The 16,794-nt window shown below is 48.5% G+C and overlaps 1 protein-coding gene across 2 annotated transcripts; it reads left to right on the top strand.

Moving 5' to 3' along the window:
* The first annotated feature begins 50 nt into the window (after nucleotides 1-50).
* mrtfba (myocardin related transcription factor Ba) lies at nucleotides 51-15,241 on the top strand. Of its 2 annotated transcripts, none has more exons than XM_035533521.2 (16): nucleotides 51-204; nucleotides 4,594-4,820; nucleotides 6,711-6,776; nucleotides 7,404-7,459; nucleotides 7,687-7,762; nucleotides 8,006-8,167; nucleotides 8,336-8,499; nucleotides 8,618-8,758; nucleotides 8,967-9,214; nucleotides 9,683-9,851; nucleotides 9,986-10,747; nucleotides 10,957-11,061; nucleotides 11,749-11,901; nucleotides 11,985-12,122; nucleotides 12,226-12,286; nucleotides 12,432-15,241. In XM_035533521.2, exons 2-16 carry the CDS (start codon nucleotides 4,685-4,687, stop codon nucleotides 12,920-12,922), a joined length of 2,928 nt encoding a protein of 975 aa, XP_035389414.1. In that variant the 5' UTR covers nucleotides 51-204; nucleotides 4,594-4,684; the 3' UTR covers nucleotides 12,923-15,241. The 2 variants fall into 2 exon arrangements, with proteins under 2 accessions (XP_035389414.1, XP_035389413.1); XM_035533520.2 differs by having other exon boundaries at nucleotides 8,964-9,214.
* The last annotated feature ends 1,553 nt before the right edge of the window (nucleotides 15,242-16,794 follow it).

Raw genomic sequence — 16,794 nt, 5'->3', positions numbered from 1 at the left:
CGTGCAGTCTGTCGGAAGCGAGGCTTTGCCAGACCGTAGCCTGGTTCAGTCGAGCAGCCATCTTATTTCGACGAAAAAAAAAAAAAAAAAGCAAAAAAAAAACTTCAGGGCTGGAGGAAAACACCAGACGCCGATTTTTACTGCACACTAATGCTCGTATCCCGGACAGTTATGGGACGTTAAAGCTCAGCTCTGAGGACCGGGGTAAGATCAGTCATACCTGTTGTTGGTGATGGTTTATTATTCTTATCGTTGGCGCGAACGCTCTTGTCAGGCTAGCTATCACGGCTAGGTTAGCACAGCTAGCTTCGCTTGCTGACGCTGAGGAGCCGTCTTACCTGGCTTTGCACTGATAAACCTCAGGCTTGTTTTTCTTCCTCATTGGGATAGTAGGTCTATAGTTATTTGGCCAGGGGAAAAAATGTTTAAATGCCCGTCTTCCTCTTCAGAGACGTAAAAGGATGAACCTTGGGGGATGTTATTCCTTCCTAAGGTTACTAGTGTCTGTAGCCAAGTGGGCGCTTCACTATCTTGCTCGCTAAGGTAAGATAGCTAGGTTATATTCTGATGAGAACTGCTGTGGATAAACATGGCAACGCTACCGTTTTTCATTTCTGATCAGCTATTTATTCATATGAACATGCAGAGTCGTGTATGTCGCCAGGCATCGTCTGAGAAACTGAGCGTGTCGTGTTAAAGAGGATCCCTTTGTTAGTGAGACAGTTGAAATATATTCAGGTGTATTCTGTGTGTCTGCGTTTTTGAAGTATATCAAATCTTTGTATAGATGAATAGAGATTGGTGGTCCCTTTGATTACAGCCATGGCTGTTCTGCATGTCATGTTTAACAAGTGGAGGACGATCCAGTCTCAGAGGGCTTGATTAGAGCGCTGTAACTGACATCCTACACCTCGCCTATGAGGGATTTAGTGTCTCGTAGAATAGAGAAGGAGGACTAACTCGGTGTGTTTTCGATCTGTTCGGCCCATTTACTGAGAGTAGCTTAACAGCGGCCCTCCAGAGGAGTGGTGGAGACTGAAACAGAGAGCCAAGGCCATGGGCCCTTGTTTGATATGACCTCTGGTGTTCGTCTTGACTCTACAGAGATCAGGGCTTCTCGTCTGCGTGCACAGCGGCACTTCTGTTTTGTGGTTGTGAGCAAATTGAGCTCATGTTGGCCCCAGAAACACACCACAATATTAATGATTTAAGTCAGGATCTACCTCAGCATACCTACTGGTTTTGGGCTTATATGTGCTTATCCTTAACAGCGAATCAGAGATATCCTGCCTGCTAGGGTGTTGCGTCTCGGTTGTTTATTGTAGGTGAATCTCACGAGACTGTGGCCCAGTTCTGGAGCAGGCTAGTCATCTGTACTCTGCCTAGAAGTGTCTTGCTGATGCGTAGTCCAAGCTTAGTAAAGGCATGAGCTGTATTTGAGTTGGACCTCATTTGCAGTTGGCAGCGCACAGTGAGCTAGGCTGGAATTCTGATTTTATCATCTTCATTTTAAAGACAAAGCAAGTGCTACCATAGCCTGTTTTCCGCTGTAGGGCCAAACAAGTACTAACGTCATGTCTTAGTGTTCTGCTCTATTCCGGACTCCTGAGACTGACACAGTTTTTCTTTTTTCCTATTTTCTTTTTTTTCTATAAATCAGGACCAGGAAGAATTTGAGGCGGTGACAGATTCTTCTCATAATTATTTCACTAAACAACTCTGGTCGCTGCATGTGACTAAGAATTGTTTGGACTGTCTTTTGTGTTTATTCTTGTGTGTGCAAAACATTGGCGATGAGAGAGAAAGCAACCAATGGCTTACTTCAGTTTGTGTAGAACCAATCAGTGATTAAGCCATTCCACCTGAACGGTTCTGTTCATTTGAGCACAGGTTGTAAGTGTTGTTCCGAACCATGTTCACTGGAAATGTAACTGGAACGGTTATCGTCCGTACTCAGAACCGTTCAGCCCTACATGGCTCAAATGCAGTCTTTGCTGTACGAAGTGAGGATGATACAGGGGCAGGAGCTGGATAGTAGCTGGAGCTTTCTCCTTATGGAGAGGTGTACTGATTAAGTCAGGTGTCCACATATGGCCTCACACCTGGGATGCTTTTCTCTCACTTAATGTGAAATTCATCTAAAATTGAACACAGATTCATACCCCATTACAATTTAGCAGTTGTGACAAACAACGGTAAACACGCAACATGGCTCGATTATGCAGCATATTGAGTTAATTCAATAAGACGTGAGCAGGCTGTGTGTCTTCAACAGTTTTACATAGCAGAGGTTTACCTGGCCTGCAGAGGTGATGCAGTGTGCTTGAGTTTGAGGATATAAGTCTCCACGGACATGGGGGTCACTACAGTTTATGCACATGCATCTAAGCCATCTAAGCTCGGTCTGCCCTGAACCACTTGGTAACTTTCCTTTGATGAACACATGGTAGTTGTTGGGCTTTTTTATGCAGAACAGCAGAAAACGCCTTGACGTCTGGACTTAACCTGCGCAGATATTACCCAGGTGATTAGTCATGGTATTTCTCTCCCTTCCATGAAGGGCCATGGGTGTGCTCGCATTTATCTTTCTTTCAGGCAGTGTTTCAGCGAGTCTGGAGAAGGACTAGCATTACTTGATGTCAGCGGTCTTTCTCCTTTCACACTGTTTTATGTTCTAGAGTTGTTTCATTTGTCATAACAGCCTTTCAGATGAATGGTTTTGTTGAAGATTACAAATAAGGAGTTGAAACTGGGTCCTGTGTGGAAATGACCGGGGGGCTGCTACATTAGAGGTGTTGTTATGCTAACCACTTGGCTACACTTTTCCACTGCTTGGTTCTTTGGTTCTCCAGGACAGTTACCTGACATCAACCACAGTAATGTCACTCCATTACAATGTGATCTTGAATTTGGAATCTCTTTGCATGGTTATTTCTAGTCAAAGGTTCCCAAGAGTTTCCAAAGCTTTGTTCCAAACATTAATGGTTTGAAATAAAGTCAAACTCAAAATACTTAGTGATGAACAGTAAGCATTAGTTCTAATGAGTTCTATTTTCTACTGGAATATATTGGCATCCTAGTACCACTGGTATTATACAACACACAGAACAGAGTAATAGTGCGAAACAAAAATAAATAAGATATAGCTGCACTTCCTGCACCATTAGTTATTATTGGCCAGATTTTTTTTGGTGCGTTCTGTCAGAAGTTTCTTGTTAGGCTCCATTGTAGTATGGAACAGTTGCTGTTTCAGTTAACAGTAGTGACTGACACAGTATCAGTTTCACACTTAATGTACATTCAGAAGCTCTGGGGGTGCGTACATTTTACTCTGAAACTGCAGAATGTAGTGATTGACCACTGAGTTGGGCAGTTCGGCTGTTCAGGTCAATTTTCTTTTGGCTGCCTGTGAAAGCTTAAATTATTTCCAGTTCTTGACATCTTGAGGAAATCAGTGACCACTGGGTCTACAATAATGTACTATAAGAGTTGTCTGGTGTGGTTGTGGTTTTGTTTTTGTTTTTTTAAATAAATAAAAAGTCTTTTTAAACATGCCTCTAGTCCCTGTAAAACCAGCTGGCATTCCAGTTTCCTTACCAGTACTTGCCTTCTGGATTTCATTGTGTGATGAACATTTTACCCTTTTGGCTAACAGAATTAAAATGGAAAATTAAAAGAGGCTACGAAAAAAACAAAGTCCACCGATACTGACCAAGAATAGGAACTGGGGACCGGAAATGTGTTCTTCCTTCTTGGGCAGCGGCTGAAGAACAAAGAACTGGTCTGATTAAGATGTAGTGAGATGAGCTGCTTCCCTGGGGTGTGCTTGGTTTGGGTTTGTCAAGATGGTTTAACAGAACCTATAAAGCAGAGGCCAAATGCCAGTTATGTTTCCAAGATGGCAAACAAAGACACTCCCATCATAACTCGCGATAACCATGATGTCTGTTGGCGTTATCAGGACCTCATAATTTAAGTAATGAGTACAGCTTTTGGAAGTGACTGAGGTCAACATCTCTAGCAGTTAATTTGTTGTGGAACAGGTCAGGTCAGTGTTTTCATAGTAATAGTACTCTATTTCATTGAATTGTTGTGTGTGGTAGGGGTCTTTCATTCACTATTTTTTACAGTTCTCTGGCAAATGGTGAGATTGTGTTTACACCAGGATGTTTCCTGTCTAGCTCCTGAACTGGCGAGTCTTAATGAATGTGTAGTGATGATGATGTGCTTGATTTTAAAGTCCATTTATTCATCTTTTTGGCATAATCACCTTTAAGAAAAATTGTTTTTTTCTTTCTGATACTTGTAACTTGGTGTAAATGGTTCTTGACTAAATTGATATAGATTTGAATATGACTGAATTGGTATTACAGACTTGACCACATCATTGTTAATGGCAGGAAAATAAATCCTTGATTGAAATGAAGAACTTTCTCTTGCATAATTGAATTTACATTAACCTCAGTTTAACGGAGTACTCTCCTAATATTGCTGTTGATGTCAGTATTTAGTTCGCCTGTGTGTATTAGTTGTGGGGTCTTTTTCCAAAGCTTCCATGATATCTTCCTTATTGCGATTCTCTTCATGTTGCAGAAACCTCTGCAGGAATTGGAGACGACTGTGAGGAGTGTGCTGCGCCCCCTCCTCGCCAGGGTGTCGCCTGACTCCTCCTTTTTGAGGAGACATGGAGGTGCAGGGTGGAGCGCGGCCAGGGGGAGCGTTGGCACCCAGCCCTCAGAGCGAAGCCGTGACCCACGAGATGGAGGAGCTGTCCCTGCAGCCCAGCCAGAACCTGCCCCCCCTAAACGAGCGCAAGAATGGTGAGTCCGTCGCAGGCCCACACACGCACGCAAAACCAACGTCCCTCACCTCGACATGGTCAAGGTCCCTCCCTTTGTTTTCCGTGATCAGTTGTAGCTTGATGGGAAGAGCGGATAGAGCAAGGTACTAGCAGCACCGTAAATATGTGTGTGTTGGTCTAGATAAGAGCATCTGCCAAACGGGGAAAATGTAAATGTATTGTGCCTTTGGAGGTTTTGGAATAGTAAAGGGATAATGTTTTCCACTAAGCTGAATTTGGTCAGTCCTAAATTTTGGTCTCATTTGAAGATATTTGCTGATCACATTGCCCTCTGTAAGTTATATCTGGTGAAAAAAACACAGCTTAGATGAGAAGAAAAGTCAGTTTCTGTGCTCAGAGGTAATCAAATATTAGCCTTTATTTGTGAAACCATTTTGTGCCTTTGGTTACTTATTGTCAGTCTGGGTAACTAGTCAGTCACGTTATCTATTTATTTAAGGAATCCCTAACCCTAAATACAGAGACGTGTCCTCGCCAGGCGACTTCTTTGAAGCTTCCTGCTCGTTGTTTTGCACATTCTCCAGCCTGCAGCCCTTGCTGTTGCCATAGAAATATGGAGAGTCCACAGTGCTGACATCACTCGGGCCCCTGTTTCGGCTCTGGGTTTTTGATTGGCATGTGAAAGGTTACAGGTCAGACTGTCCACATGCAGCAGCTCACAGCTTCCTGCGGACGTCTGTTCTCAGGTCAGCGTTTGAGTGGGAAATGTGGCGACTTCCCCTGCTGAGGTCAGTGTTTCACTGAAGGGAAATTTACACTTATTTGGCTACAATTCGCTGATGTCAGTCACACGCCCAGCAGCTGGTGTTGCCAGGGGGCTGTGTGGCTGTTAAAGGTTCAGTGTGTTTTCTTTTCCTTAAGTGTCCTGCAGCTTGTGGGTTTGTATGCTGTATGTTTGTGAAATAACTCTGAAACAGCAGGCTGGTTTCATTCCAAAATGCCCCCCCCCCCCCCCCCTCCACCAAATGTGGGAGCAGTAGTTTGAGATCTGAAGATGGTGGGAGGTGATGAAGGTGGAGCTTGTGTCCTCCGCCTTTCCAAGCTCCTCAGAATTAGAGCTGGAGCTACATGAGTAGGAGCGAGCTGTGGGTTTGGAAGGAGTGTTAGGAGCGACCATGCGGAGGCCGTGCAGCAGCATGGCCTGCCTGGGAGCGGCGCCCCACAGTGCCCACGGGAGGGCCTCCAGCTCAGGTGCTGACCCAGCAATGCCCGGCTATGACAACCACACCAGCAGAATAGTTTCTGAAGAAACACAGGTTATTTTTGGACGTTTGATACACACAGCACGGTAGAGGGAACTAATCGTGGATGCTGCCGTTCTGTGTGGCCACTTCAGACAAGACGACTGACCCATGCTGCTTGTTAGCCGAACCTGAACCTGGACTGTTCAGAGCAGACTACTGCTCATAGTGGCCCTGAGCTTGGCCTCGAAGTCACCAGGTCAAGCCTTGCGTAAGAGACACAGGATCATGCTGTTTGTACTCCTGCTTACTAGGAAGTGCTGCCCTAGAAATGTCACGCTTTTCCTGGATTTTCTCTCAGTGGTTTGCTCCTGGCTCTCTTGTGCCACGCCAGAAATATCTCGTACTATTGTTTAATGTTGCCTCTTTAATTTTTGGTTATTATCTATATTTGCTATTTTATATATGTGCCATGATAATGATTTGTTATGATATGTGTGTCGCTACACGTCTGTGTATGAGTCCAGGTGGAATGCATAATATCCTGTCCCGTAATGTGTGTACACGCGTGCGTGTGTGTACATGCATGTATGCTTTTGGGAGGGCAGTGTTGGTGACCTCTGTCACCCAGGGGACTGACCTCTGACCTCCTTTCTTCTCTCCAACAGTCCTCCAGCTGCGGCTGCAGCAGCGACGCACGCGTGAGCAGCTCGTTGACCAGGGCATCATGCCACGTGAGTCAAACCTGTCGGTCAGCGCTGCCACTGCACCACATACCCATCTGCTTCTGGGAACTTTGGGCATTGTTCAAATGGCACCTGTTATTTTAAAAATGAAGGGGCTTTATATGTATTGCACTGGGTTTTTTAGAGCCACATTATTACGCCATAGAGTCGAGTCCTCTAATCCGTCCTCACTGAGCTTGATCTCGTATTACGGCAGCACAAAGCTGAACTCGGCCCACTGTATTGCTAAAACTCAGAGCAGCTCACTTGATTCTTTGCCAGTACCACTCTCACGACCACCCCGTCGGGTGCATAAGCACTTAAACTCATGAAACACCCTAGCTCATCCGGTCACTGTTCCGTGACCTACTTAAACCTACTTAAGATTAATGTTCATCTTTTTTGATAGATGTGGGTTCTCTCACTTGGGTAAGATTATTCTCGAGTTCAACGCAGATTGCAAAACAGAAGCCCAGTCCTGGGAGGCTGGCAGTGCGTCCGTCTGGTGGGTCTCTCCATCTGCGCTGTGTGTGCGCCCATTGATGTGGGCCTGTGCTCCTACCACGCAAGGCGCACTAGTGATGGACGTGTTTTGAAGCGATTCGCTCGTGTTTATGTTGTGCTTGCTGTGTGCAGCCCTCAAGAGTCCTGCGGCGTTCCATGAGCAGATCCGGAGTCTAGAGAGAGCCAGGGTAAGAGACACGTTTCCCCAGTCCCCGCCCACTCTCAGCCCCATTCTGGAACCTTCATCCCCTCTAAGCTCCTTCTTCTCACAGAGGGATCGAACGCGTTGTGCATGATGCGATTCATGTGGACCACTCTGAAATGAGTTTATGGTGTACAAAATCCCCTCCTGCCCTTTTCAGTAATAAACATTTTCGGGGCTCCTTTTTAAAATCCTTTCTGGTTACGTCCACAGACCGAGAACTTCCTCAAGCACAAGATCCGAAGTCGTCCAGAACGGGCTGAGCTAGTCCGCATGCACATCTTACAAGGTAGGCCCTCGTCCGCCCACACGACCGAACCACGCACTCTCCTCTCACTTACTGAACATTCCCTGTGTTTGTTGTAGTTTGCACCTTATGACCTTGTAGCCTGTAGCGGCGTCCATGACACCATCAACTACTTGGGTTTGTTTAGTCGAGTCGGGTAGTTCCACTGTGGTGGTGATTGCCGGCTGTTTTGCTGAGTGTGGTGTGCTCACCGCGTTTGCTTTGACTGCTTCGGTGGTTTGGCAGAGACAGGAGCGGAGCCATCTCTGCAGGCCACGCAGCTGAAACTAAAGAGGGCCCGGCTGGCCGACGACCTCAATGAGAAGATCGCCCAGCGGCCCGGCCCCATGGAGCTGGTGGAGAAGAACATCCTGCCTGTGGCCTCCAGCGTTAAAGAGGCCATAATTGGTAAATATGTCATCTGTGCCTCAGTTTCCAAGCAGGGTCAATTAGATCAGAGCGAGGTCATATAAACTAAATTCTAGACTGAGAGTTGCTGTTTCCAGATGAAATGAAATGGTTAGTTTTTCTGCAGTGAGTCTCTGTTGATCTGCTTTGTCTCTCTATTCTGGGCAGATGGCCAGATGCAGTACCCCAAAACACTGGACGTTGACGAGGACAGCGGCGACGCCTTCTCCCCAGAGCAGCCAGGCAGCCAGGAGTCACACGGCTCTGCAGCTTCGCCCGGGGAGCCCAAGGCTCCGGAGACCCCATCGCCGCTGCCCAATAACTTCATACAGGTGCTCGTCCGTTCCTGCTCCCCACGTGCGAGGAAAGGTGCTGGAGGTGTAATTACCAGTGTGCAGCAGGAACGTGATCTGACGGGGTGGCCCTGTTTGCCCTGTTTGTTCTCTACAGCACTGCCCTCCTGCCCCCCAGGCTACTGTAGAGTTCCTCAAGCTCTCGTGCGCCGGTGAGCCGTCAGTCAGCCATCCAGCCCCGCAACCTCAGCTGGCCCTTGTTGCTCCCCCCACGAGACCGACGCCCACCCTCGTGAAGGTCGCTCACACCACAGCCCCACAGCCACTGACCTGACCAATAGGAACAGGGCAGGGGGGGTTTCTTTCGCTAGTTCTAGACCCGACGAATCATTATAAGTCATCCTTAATGCACCCTATACTTCTTCACCGTCTACCCCACTTTTCCTCACCGTGAGGCTTGGGTGACGGCCCACTGATTGGCCATTTTCTCTTTCGTTCCGCAGCAGAGTCAGCCCAAGGTCCCTGGTGACAAGAGCCGTAGCAAGAAGAGCAAAGAGGCCAAGCCGCGCGTGAAGAAGCTCAAGTACCACCAGTACATCCCCCCCGACCAGAAGCAGGAGCCCAGCGAGGCCCCCATGGACTCGGCCTACGCCCGGCTGCTCCACCAGCAGCAGCTCTTCCTGCAGCTCCAGATCCTCAGCCAGCAGCAGCAGCAGCACTACAACTACCACACCATCCTGCCCGCCCCGCTCAAGTAGGCCCCCCCTCCCCCTCGTCTCCGTCCAGCGGGGTTGTGTCCTGCCCGTGCGCTGCACTACGTATGCCGGCCCATAAAGATCTCAGTGCCATAAAGGTCACTTCCTGCGTTTGGAGCGTTTAGATGTTAAGCTATTAGGATGTTATTTGTCACAAAATTGTGGCACTGTGTTTCTCTAAAATGTTTTGGAGCACATATTGAACTGATGAGGGCCTCAGCTCATTACCTAGTTTCCGATAACAAATCCTGTTTGGTGATGCCTATTAATGGCAGGAAGTCCATGTGATTATGTTTCTCCTTAACTTCCTTTTCCATCTCGGTCCAAACATGTGTGAGTTCTTTCACCAAAGTGCTTCTGTTCTGTCCTGCCTGCATTGATCCCTGCTGAGTTTGTTTATTGTGAGGGAGGGAGGTGGAGGTCCACGTTAACAGATTTCCCTGTTCCTGCCCCCTGTCCCGTTGCAGGCCTGTGATCGAGGGGCAGAGTGGCAGTGCGACGGTCGCCATTAACAGCGCCAACAGCCTTCCTGCCTCCATCGTGGTGTCACTTCCTGCAGCCACACCCGTGCGCCATAATACTACCCTGTCCAACCGCAAAGCTGCCGCGCTGCCAGCCAATCTGGAAGAGATGAAGGTAATGTCATGGTGGGGGGGGAAGGGGCATGGCTTATTGCATGCAAATACTCTACCTCATTATCATGCCGTCTCCTCGAGCCTGGGGGTGGAACTGGTCACCGAAATCCGTTGATCCTCTGTTGCTTCCTGTAGGTGGCTGAGCTGAAAATGCAGCTGAAGCTGCGTGGCCTCCCCGTGTCTGGAACCAAAACGGACCTCATCGAGCGGCTGAAGCCTTACCAGGAGACCCCTGCCCCTGTCGGCAGCGCCGGACCCAACACCCAGCCCTGCAGCACACCCATGGAGTTGTCCGGCACAGCCGTGACCCTCCCTCCCACACCACAGCCCCTCGAGAACCCAATCTGCACGCCACCCATGTCCCCCGTGCCTTCAGATGCACCACACGGCGGCAGAGAGGAGACATCCATGGAAAGCCAGCAGGAGGCGCTGGGCGGTCAGCCGCCAGCCGTCCCCGAGGAGCAGGACCGGAGGCTACACGAGAAGGAGCGCCAGATCGAGGAGCTCCTGCGGAAGCTGGAGCAGGAGCAGCGTCTGGTGGAGGAGCTGAAGATGCAGCTGGAGGTGGAGAAGCGAAGCGGGCAGGCGCCAGCCCCGGCCGAGGCACCTGCCCCGCCCGCCCCGCCGGCCCACGTAAAGCCTGAGAGCGCAGTCAGCGCCGACTGCAGGCTGGCGTCGCCTGCCTCGCCCATGGCTGTGAAGCTGGAGAAGAGCCCCGCGGTGACGGCCGCACCCCTGCCGCAGTTCATCATCCGCCACCAGGGCGTGTCGCAGGTCATCGGGCAACCCCAGACCCTCCTCACCACACAGCATGGCAGCGCCCAGATCCTGCTGCCTGTTCCCCTGCCCAGTAACGCCACTGCCATCCAGCTGCCCAGCGCCAGCGTCAAGTTGCAGGTACTTTGGCTGACACACATGCCTGCTGTTCCTTACCCATGGATTCCCAACACCAACCTGGCTGCCTTAAAAGCAGAAAAAAAACAACAACCTTGTATCAAGTTTGCTTTGCTTTTTTTTTCTCTCTGCCTGTCTGTGTGTGGGCCTTCGTGTGTGTGCCACTTTGTGTGTGTCTGTCTTCTGTCTAATATTGCCTTTCTGATCAACAGCCAGTTCTTCAGTCAGCCGTGTCTCCTCAAAGCCAAGGACTAATGCAGACCACGGGACTGCAGCCTGCCAAGGCCAAGATTTCCTCCCCACAGCAGCCAGTGCAAGTGAGCCCTCCTGTACACACCCAGTGTAAAGCTGCTAGAGCTCAGACATGACTGGGGAGGAACGTGTGGATCATTGCGGTCTGATTTCTGTCCTTTGCTAGCGTTAGCAGCTGCCCCGGTTCCCGTTTGTCCTCTACAAGAGACAGGTCAGGAGGCTTTAGTGTTGTGTGGGTGGGAAGAAATTGAACAAGTTGTGTAAGTGGATTAGTATCGCAGGGAGCAAAGCCGCACGACAATCTCATCTAGAGGCTCCGTGATCGCCTAGTGTGGTCTGGACATAGGAGAGGGAAGCCATCTATCAGTGAAATGGCAAAGAGTGGTCTCATTCCACACAAAGCTTGGTGTCTGGTGTAGCAGGTGCCAGGGGGCCTGGCCTGTGGTGCACTCCTAGGGTTACCCAGGTAGTAACAGCAGATGGTAGCTGGTGCCAGACGCCCAGGGAGGCAGCGAGGTCGTTGCCCTGGTCGCAGTCTGCCTGCACCCCCGTGTAACCAGAGCCCAGAGGGTAGCATCCTGACAACGTTTTCAGCCCTGACAGAGGCATGCACAGTACTGCAATGCTTCAGTCAGCTTCTACTGATGCTATATTAGAGTGTTCTTGTGAATTGTGTCCTAGGGGCGGAGCTCCGAGGCACTGTGGGACAGCTGGTTGTCCGTAACCTCCCGTTTTGCCGTTTCTTTGCGCAGGTGCTGCCCGTTCGCAACAGTGGCGGGTCTGGTTTCCAACACGGTCCCGGGGAGAATCAGGCAGGCCTGGAGATGCCTCAGTGTTTCCTGAGCAGCTCCCCAGAGAGCTCAGTCTCTGCCCAAACGTCCCCCATCCTGCCCTCCCTCAGCAAGGTAAGGGGAACGGCAGTGTGAACATGCTTTGCTTTGGCTTGTGTGATGTTATTCATTACATAAAAGGGCTCGTGCTGTGTCAGTCCCCCTCTCAGGCCCAGCCCACCTTCATCCTGCAGTCGTCTGTGTTTGGCCACGCCCCCAAAAGCAGAGAGCCTCCCCCTTACGAGGATGCCGTCAAGCAGAGGCGTGGCCTTCAGCAGGCGCCCGCCGTCCCACAGGTCCCGTACACACACATTTTTATGGAAGTAGCACTACAGCATCCATTCACTGCTGTTCCGGCAACCTGTGATTTCAACGGGTCCTTGTGTTGTTGTGTTTCAGGTTCCCACGGCGACCAGTCAGCAGATGGATGACCTGTTCGATATCCTCATTGAAAGTGGAGGTGAGTGCTCGTGGTGTTGAAGAAACAGATCTGATTTGGCTGTGGTCGCGGGTTCAGCGTGAAAATACGTGCTCGGTCGCCTCTTTCTGGTCGTCTTTGTTGCACATTTTCAGCCCTTTGGTGGCACCTGTGCCTGTTTCCGCAGAGATCACACCTTTCGGTCAGCAGGACTCCTGTGGGCCTAAGATGATGCCAGTTACCGCCAGCATCACCACGTTACCCGTCAACACGGTTCTGTCTCGGCCGCCTGCCCAGGTGCAGATGGCGCCCCCACCAGCGCTCCTGGTGGAGCCTTTGCCCAGCCTGGCCTCCCTGGCATCAGACAACCAGCTGGAGGCGCTCCTGGAGGGCACCCTGGTGGGGGTGCCCGAGCCCGAGCAGAGGACTCTGAGCCTGCTGGAGGAGCTCCACTGCCAGCTCCTGGAGCAGCCCCACTCCCCCATGGATACATCCGAGCTGGGCTTCAGCGAGCCGCCGGCCCCCTCAACCTCCTCCTTCCTCAGCCTGCAGGACGCGGGCCTGGACAGCATGGAGTGGCTGGACCTGACCATGCCCGGGCCCATCGGGCCCCTCAACCCGCTGGGCATTGCTTCTGACTTCCTGGACACTCACGACCTGCAGTTGCACTGGGACTGAGAGTACTGTTGCTCCTGTTCTGTACACACTCATTCTCTCTCTCCCTCACGCACATACACAAACACACATGTGCATACACACACACTCGCATGTATGCACTCCTCTAACTGCTTTGTTATGAGATGGGCAGGAGGAGGGCGGCGCTGTGTCGGTTCTAGCCGTGAAATAAGCATGTGCGTGTGAGTGGCTGTAAGGCTGTGTGGAGTCTTTCCTTTGGGGCGGCACAGGGCCACACGCAGTGGCACGCTTGCCTCTCATGCCCGTCACCCAGCTCCGCCCACGGGAGGATGTGAGCAGCCCTATCTGCTGGTTGGCTGTACTGAGCTGCGCTTCAGGTTCACTGTGGGGGAAGTGAAGAGCCTTGCATGGGTTGCTCCTGCTCTTTCCTTAACGGGCCAATCAGAGAGCTGTACCACTGTTCTGCTCTCTCTTTAATGGGCCAATCAGTGAGCTGTACCACTGGCTGTACCACTCTGCTCCAAGTCACATGCCACAGGCTCCAAGCTTTCGAGCACGGTCTGTATGTACCATTGCAGCTGATGCTGAAACACAACTGTTAAAGACTCGGAAGGACGGTCTCGTCGTTTCCAGACATCTCAACTCCAAACTCTACATCACCATGTCAAATATTTGCTTTGTTTGCACAAAACGAAAGGCAACGAGTGCATTATTTCTTTAATAGTCAAGATCCAGAATGCTCATTCTAAAATGTATTTCGTACCTGAGAACATAGAGATGGTATGTTTGGAAGACGACCTTTCTATAGTGGCAGCTCGGAGGACGTTTTGGGGCTGACCTGATCGAACGCATTTCCATCACTTTGTACGATGATTCGTATAAAGCAGTCATTCGGAAAATTCTTATGCCATGGCAGGCTCTTTTAGAGTCAGATTCTTCTTCTCTGCAGGTATTTTAGTTAGCATGGGAGTGATCGGGTGAGGCACTGAAGGTCAGTAAGTACCTGTCAGGAATGTTGCCTGTTGGGCCAGACCAGTATTCAGATTACTGCAGGGCATAAATGTACCACATTGTGAAGTGAGATCCCATACATTCATCTATAATGTGTATTTTGAATATGATGTAAGCGAATGGTGTACATATTTGATGAGGATAGTAACCCATTTGTGTATGACAGTGCTTGTGTAATAAACACGCTCGGGAGGGGAAAGGGCTGAAATTGCAGTAGACACTAATAGCAATGCTCGTTCACACAGCCTAGCGGGGCACTACAATATTTATAGACTTCTTGTTCTGTTTATTTACAGAGGGACTAAGGAATGTAGACTCAATGTGTGCCTCTGAGATGATGTTTTCTTTTTGAGATTTCAGCTGTTCCTGGATGAACAACACGACCTGGACCAACAAAAAGTCTCTTTTACTGTTTGAGGCTGGTTCGGGTGACATTTCTTCCTTCTTTTTTTTCTTGTTTGTTTGTCTTTCTGTTTTGTAGTCTTAGTATTTTATGACACATGGTCTCAGCTCCAGGGGTTTAGTCCTTAATTCACTAAGACACTGCATGTTGAACATGGCTGGCAGCGTAATGCCAGTCCACCCGGGCAGCGGAAGACTGTTGTGTTTGTCTGTAATGCTGGCTGTGCACCTCTGCTTCTCCACAACCTCACCAAAGGCCATCCGCACATCCTCTAAGGCACTCCCTTGTACCTGCACTTTTTTCTGATCCCTCCATCTGTTGCATGTCCTGGTTTTTTTTTCTCTCTCTCTGTGTGGTATGGAATGTGAGTGTGTGTGTAATTTGTGAGAGTGCTTCTCTGTTTCACTGTTTGTTGATGTATTATTGTTCCTGCATCCTTGTACCTTTTTGTGCTCAATATAATAAGCAAAAACAGAAAACCCTAAATGGCAGACTAAATAAAATAACAGTAGATGTAAAAGAAATGAAGAACCCCTTTGGCAGCATGCAGCTGTGATCGACTCTCAACTCAGTGTGGTGGTGATCAGGCCGAACATGTTGAGGTTATTTGAGTTCACACAGGTGACGCAGCACTGCTCATTGTTAAGCAGTCTGTTAACCAGGTTAATCTGTAATTACTGACTACTCTGTCATGTGGCTTCACTTTGCTTTTCAAGAAAGTAAAGGAATAACGGTTTAAAACCATATGTTTTTAACATATTACCTTTATAACATCCTGTCCTGACGAATGACTCAATGTTAATCTCTACTAAAAAAAATTCTTTAGGATTATTTGAGTAGTACTGATTGAGATCAGTATGTTTAACACAAAAGGGAATTTGCTCCAAATATGACTAATTGTGGTTCTGTTTTGATTTTTTTTTTTTTTTTTTTTTTTTTTTTTTTAACATACAGGATGTTTAGCACTTTTTGCTATAGTGATGAACTTTTCATCATAGTAAAACAATCATTAAGCATCTGAGCACCTTCACAGACGCAGCTGTTTTATGGACGAGGGGTTGTTTGTTTAGCTGTTTGCTGTGCTTGCGTCTCTGTCTCACTGCTGTTGGCTCGCGGGTGTCTAGTCAGGAAGGCACACGGCTGTTGCTTTGTTCCTGCTTCAAGGCTTCGTACTGTTTGCCCTTCACGTTGACCAAGGCGTAGCCTCTCCACTGAACGAACAATACCAAATAACCGTCTCCCGTCACGGCCGGGAATCGGTTCTGTAAGCTCTTTGTTTACAGAGGCAGACTGAAAGGCAGGACTGGGTGGTGCCCTGCCGCGTCATGACTGACGGGCTGGTTTTCAGTGTGATAATAAGAGACAGCAGCATAATCAAGGTAGCTGGTTGCAAAGCAGCCTGGGCCTTACAGGCTGTGCCACCAAATGCCTCTGATTAGATGTTTAGGGTAGATAGTGCAGATTTGTAAAAAAATAAATAAATAAATGTAAAGGTTACCAAAGAGGCCAAATAAATAATGTACAATGCCATTTAATCTAAGTGGTTTATGAACTCCTGGATGGTTGGAAAATCTTGTTTTGAGAAATATATTTAGTTAATGGAACTGAAACCATAGAGTCGGTTAAATGTATAGAGGTTTGCTTTTAAGCGGTTCTGGTATGACAGAAGCCAAGGTTCCATTCAGTTCCCTTTTGAAAACTCATAAGGAGAGCAAAGCAATAACTTCACAGTCTTTAATCTGATCCACAGTACTGTACCGACTACAGTGTATGGTAAACCTCAGCGCATCGCCTTGGTCTCATGCCGTTGCTGTCTGTATTAACGCGCACTGGCCTACGCTGGCCTGCACTGGGCCGCAGACACACTGAAGCTCACCGTCTATCCTTGTGCAGCAGCAGAGCACATAAACCAGGCAGCTGACCCATCCACACTCTTGTTCACACCACTTTGGTTTTTAAGCAGCAGACATCCAGGTTCTTTTGAGAACAACAGATTCATGGTTTGGCCTTTTCATCAAGCGGTCAACCCACAATTGAATGCTAGAGTAGACATTTTATTTTGTGCACAGTAGTTTATTGGTTGGTTGTTCAACTCTTCGTCTGTTCCCATTTTATACTGCTGGATTTTTATTTGTAAATGTAATACTTCATTTTATCGGCATTGTTGACGTGTAAAGTATCAGTGGTGACTACACTGGTTGATTTAAACCTGTTGACTGCCACTCCTCATTATCCTCCAAAGGGAGGAGAAATTTTTATTTGTATGCCATACATTTTGCACATTATGTACATATTTGAATGGATGTAATACATATTTTTCTACATGTTTAGCGCATCCATGAGCTCTATTTTGTGAAGAGTTTTAAAGATATGGGTATACATACGCTGTTATGTGTCAATTCACTTTGCTGTATTGTGAACATACTGTTGTAGAGGATGTTTCAGAATCTCCTAAATATACCACAGAAATGAAGTACAAAAATAAAGTTTGTGGTTTTAT

Source organism: Electrophorus electricus, chromosome 15, assembly GCF_041902795.1.
Source record: "Electrophorus electricus isolate QZ-2024a chromosome 15, ASM4190279v1, whole genome shotgun sequence".
Classification (NCBI taxonomy): Eukaryota; Metazoa; Chordata; class Actinopteri; order Gymnotiformes; family Gymnotidae; genus Electrophorus; species Electrophorus electricus.
The sequence above is the reverse complement of the archived record's forward strand: the minus strand, read 5'-3'. Positions and strand labels throughout refer to the sequence as shown.

What these genes read in the sequence shown, in the direction of transcription:
- mrtfba (XM_035533520.2), top strand. Translation starts at nt 4,685, where the DNA reads ATGGAGGTGCAGGGTGGAGCGCGGCCAGGGGGAGCGTTGGCACCCAGC. An exon ending in CCTAAACGAGCGCAAGAATG is followed by an intron (nt 4,821 to 6,710) that starts GTGAGTCCGTCG and finishes TCTCTCCAACAG; the next exon opens with TCCTCCAGCTGCGGCTGCAG. An exon ending in GCGCCAGCGTCAAGTTGCAG is followed by an intron (nt 10,748 to 10,956) that starts GTACTTTGGCTG and finishes TCTGATCAACAG; the next exon opens with CCAGTTCTTCAGTCAGCCGT.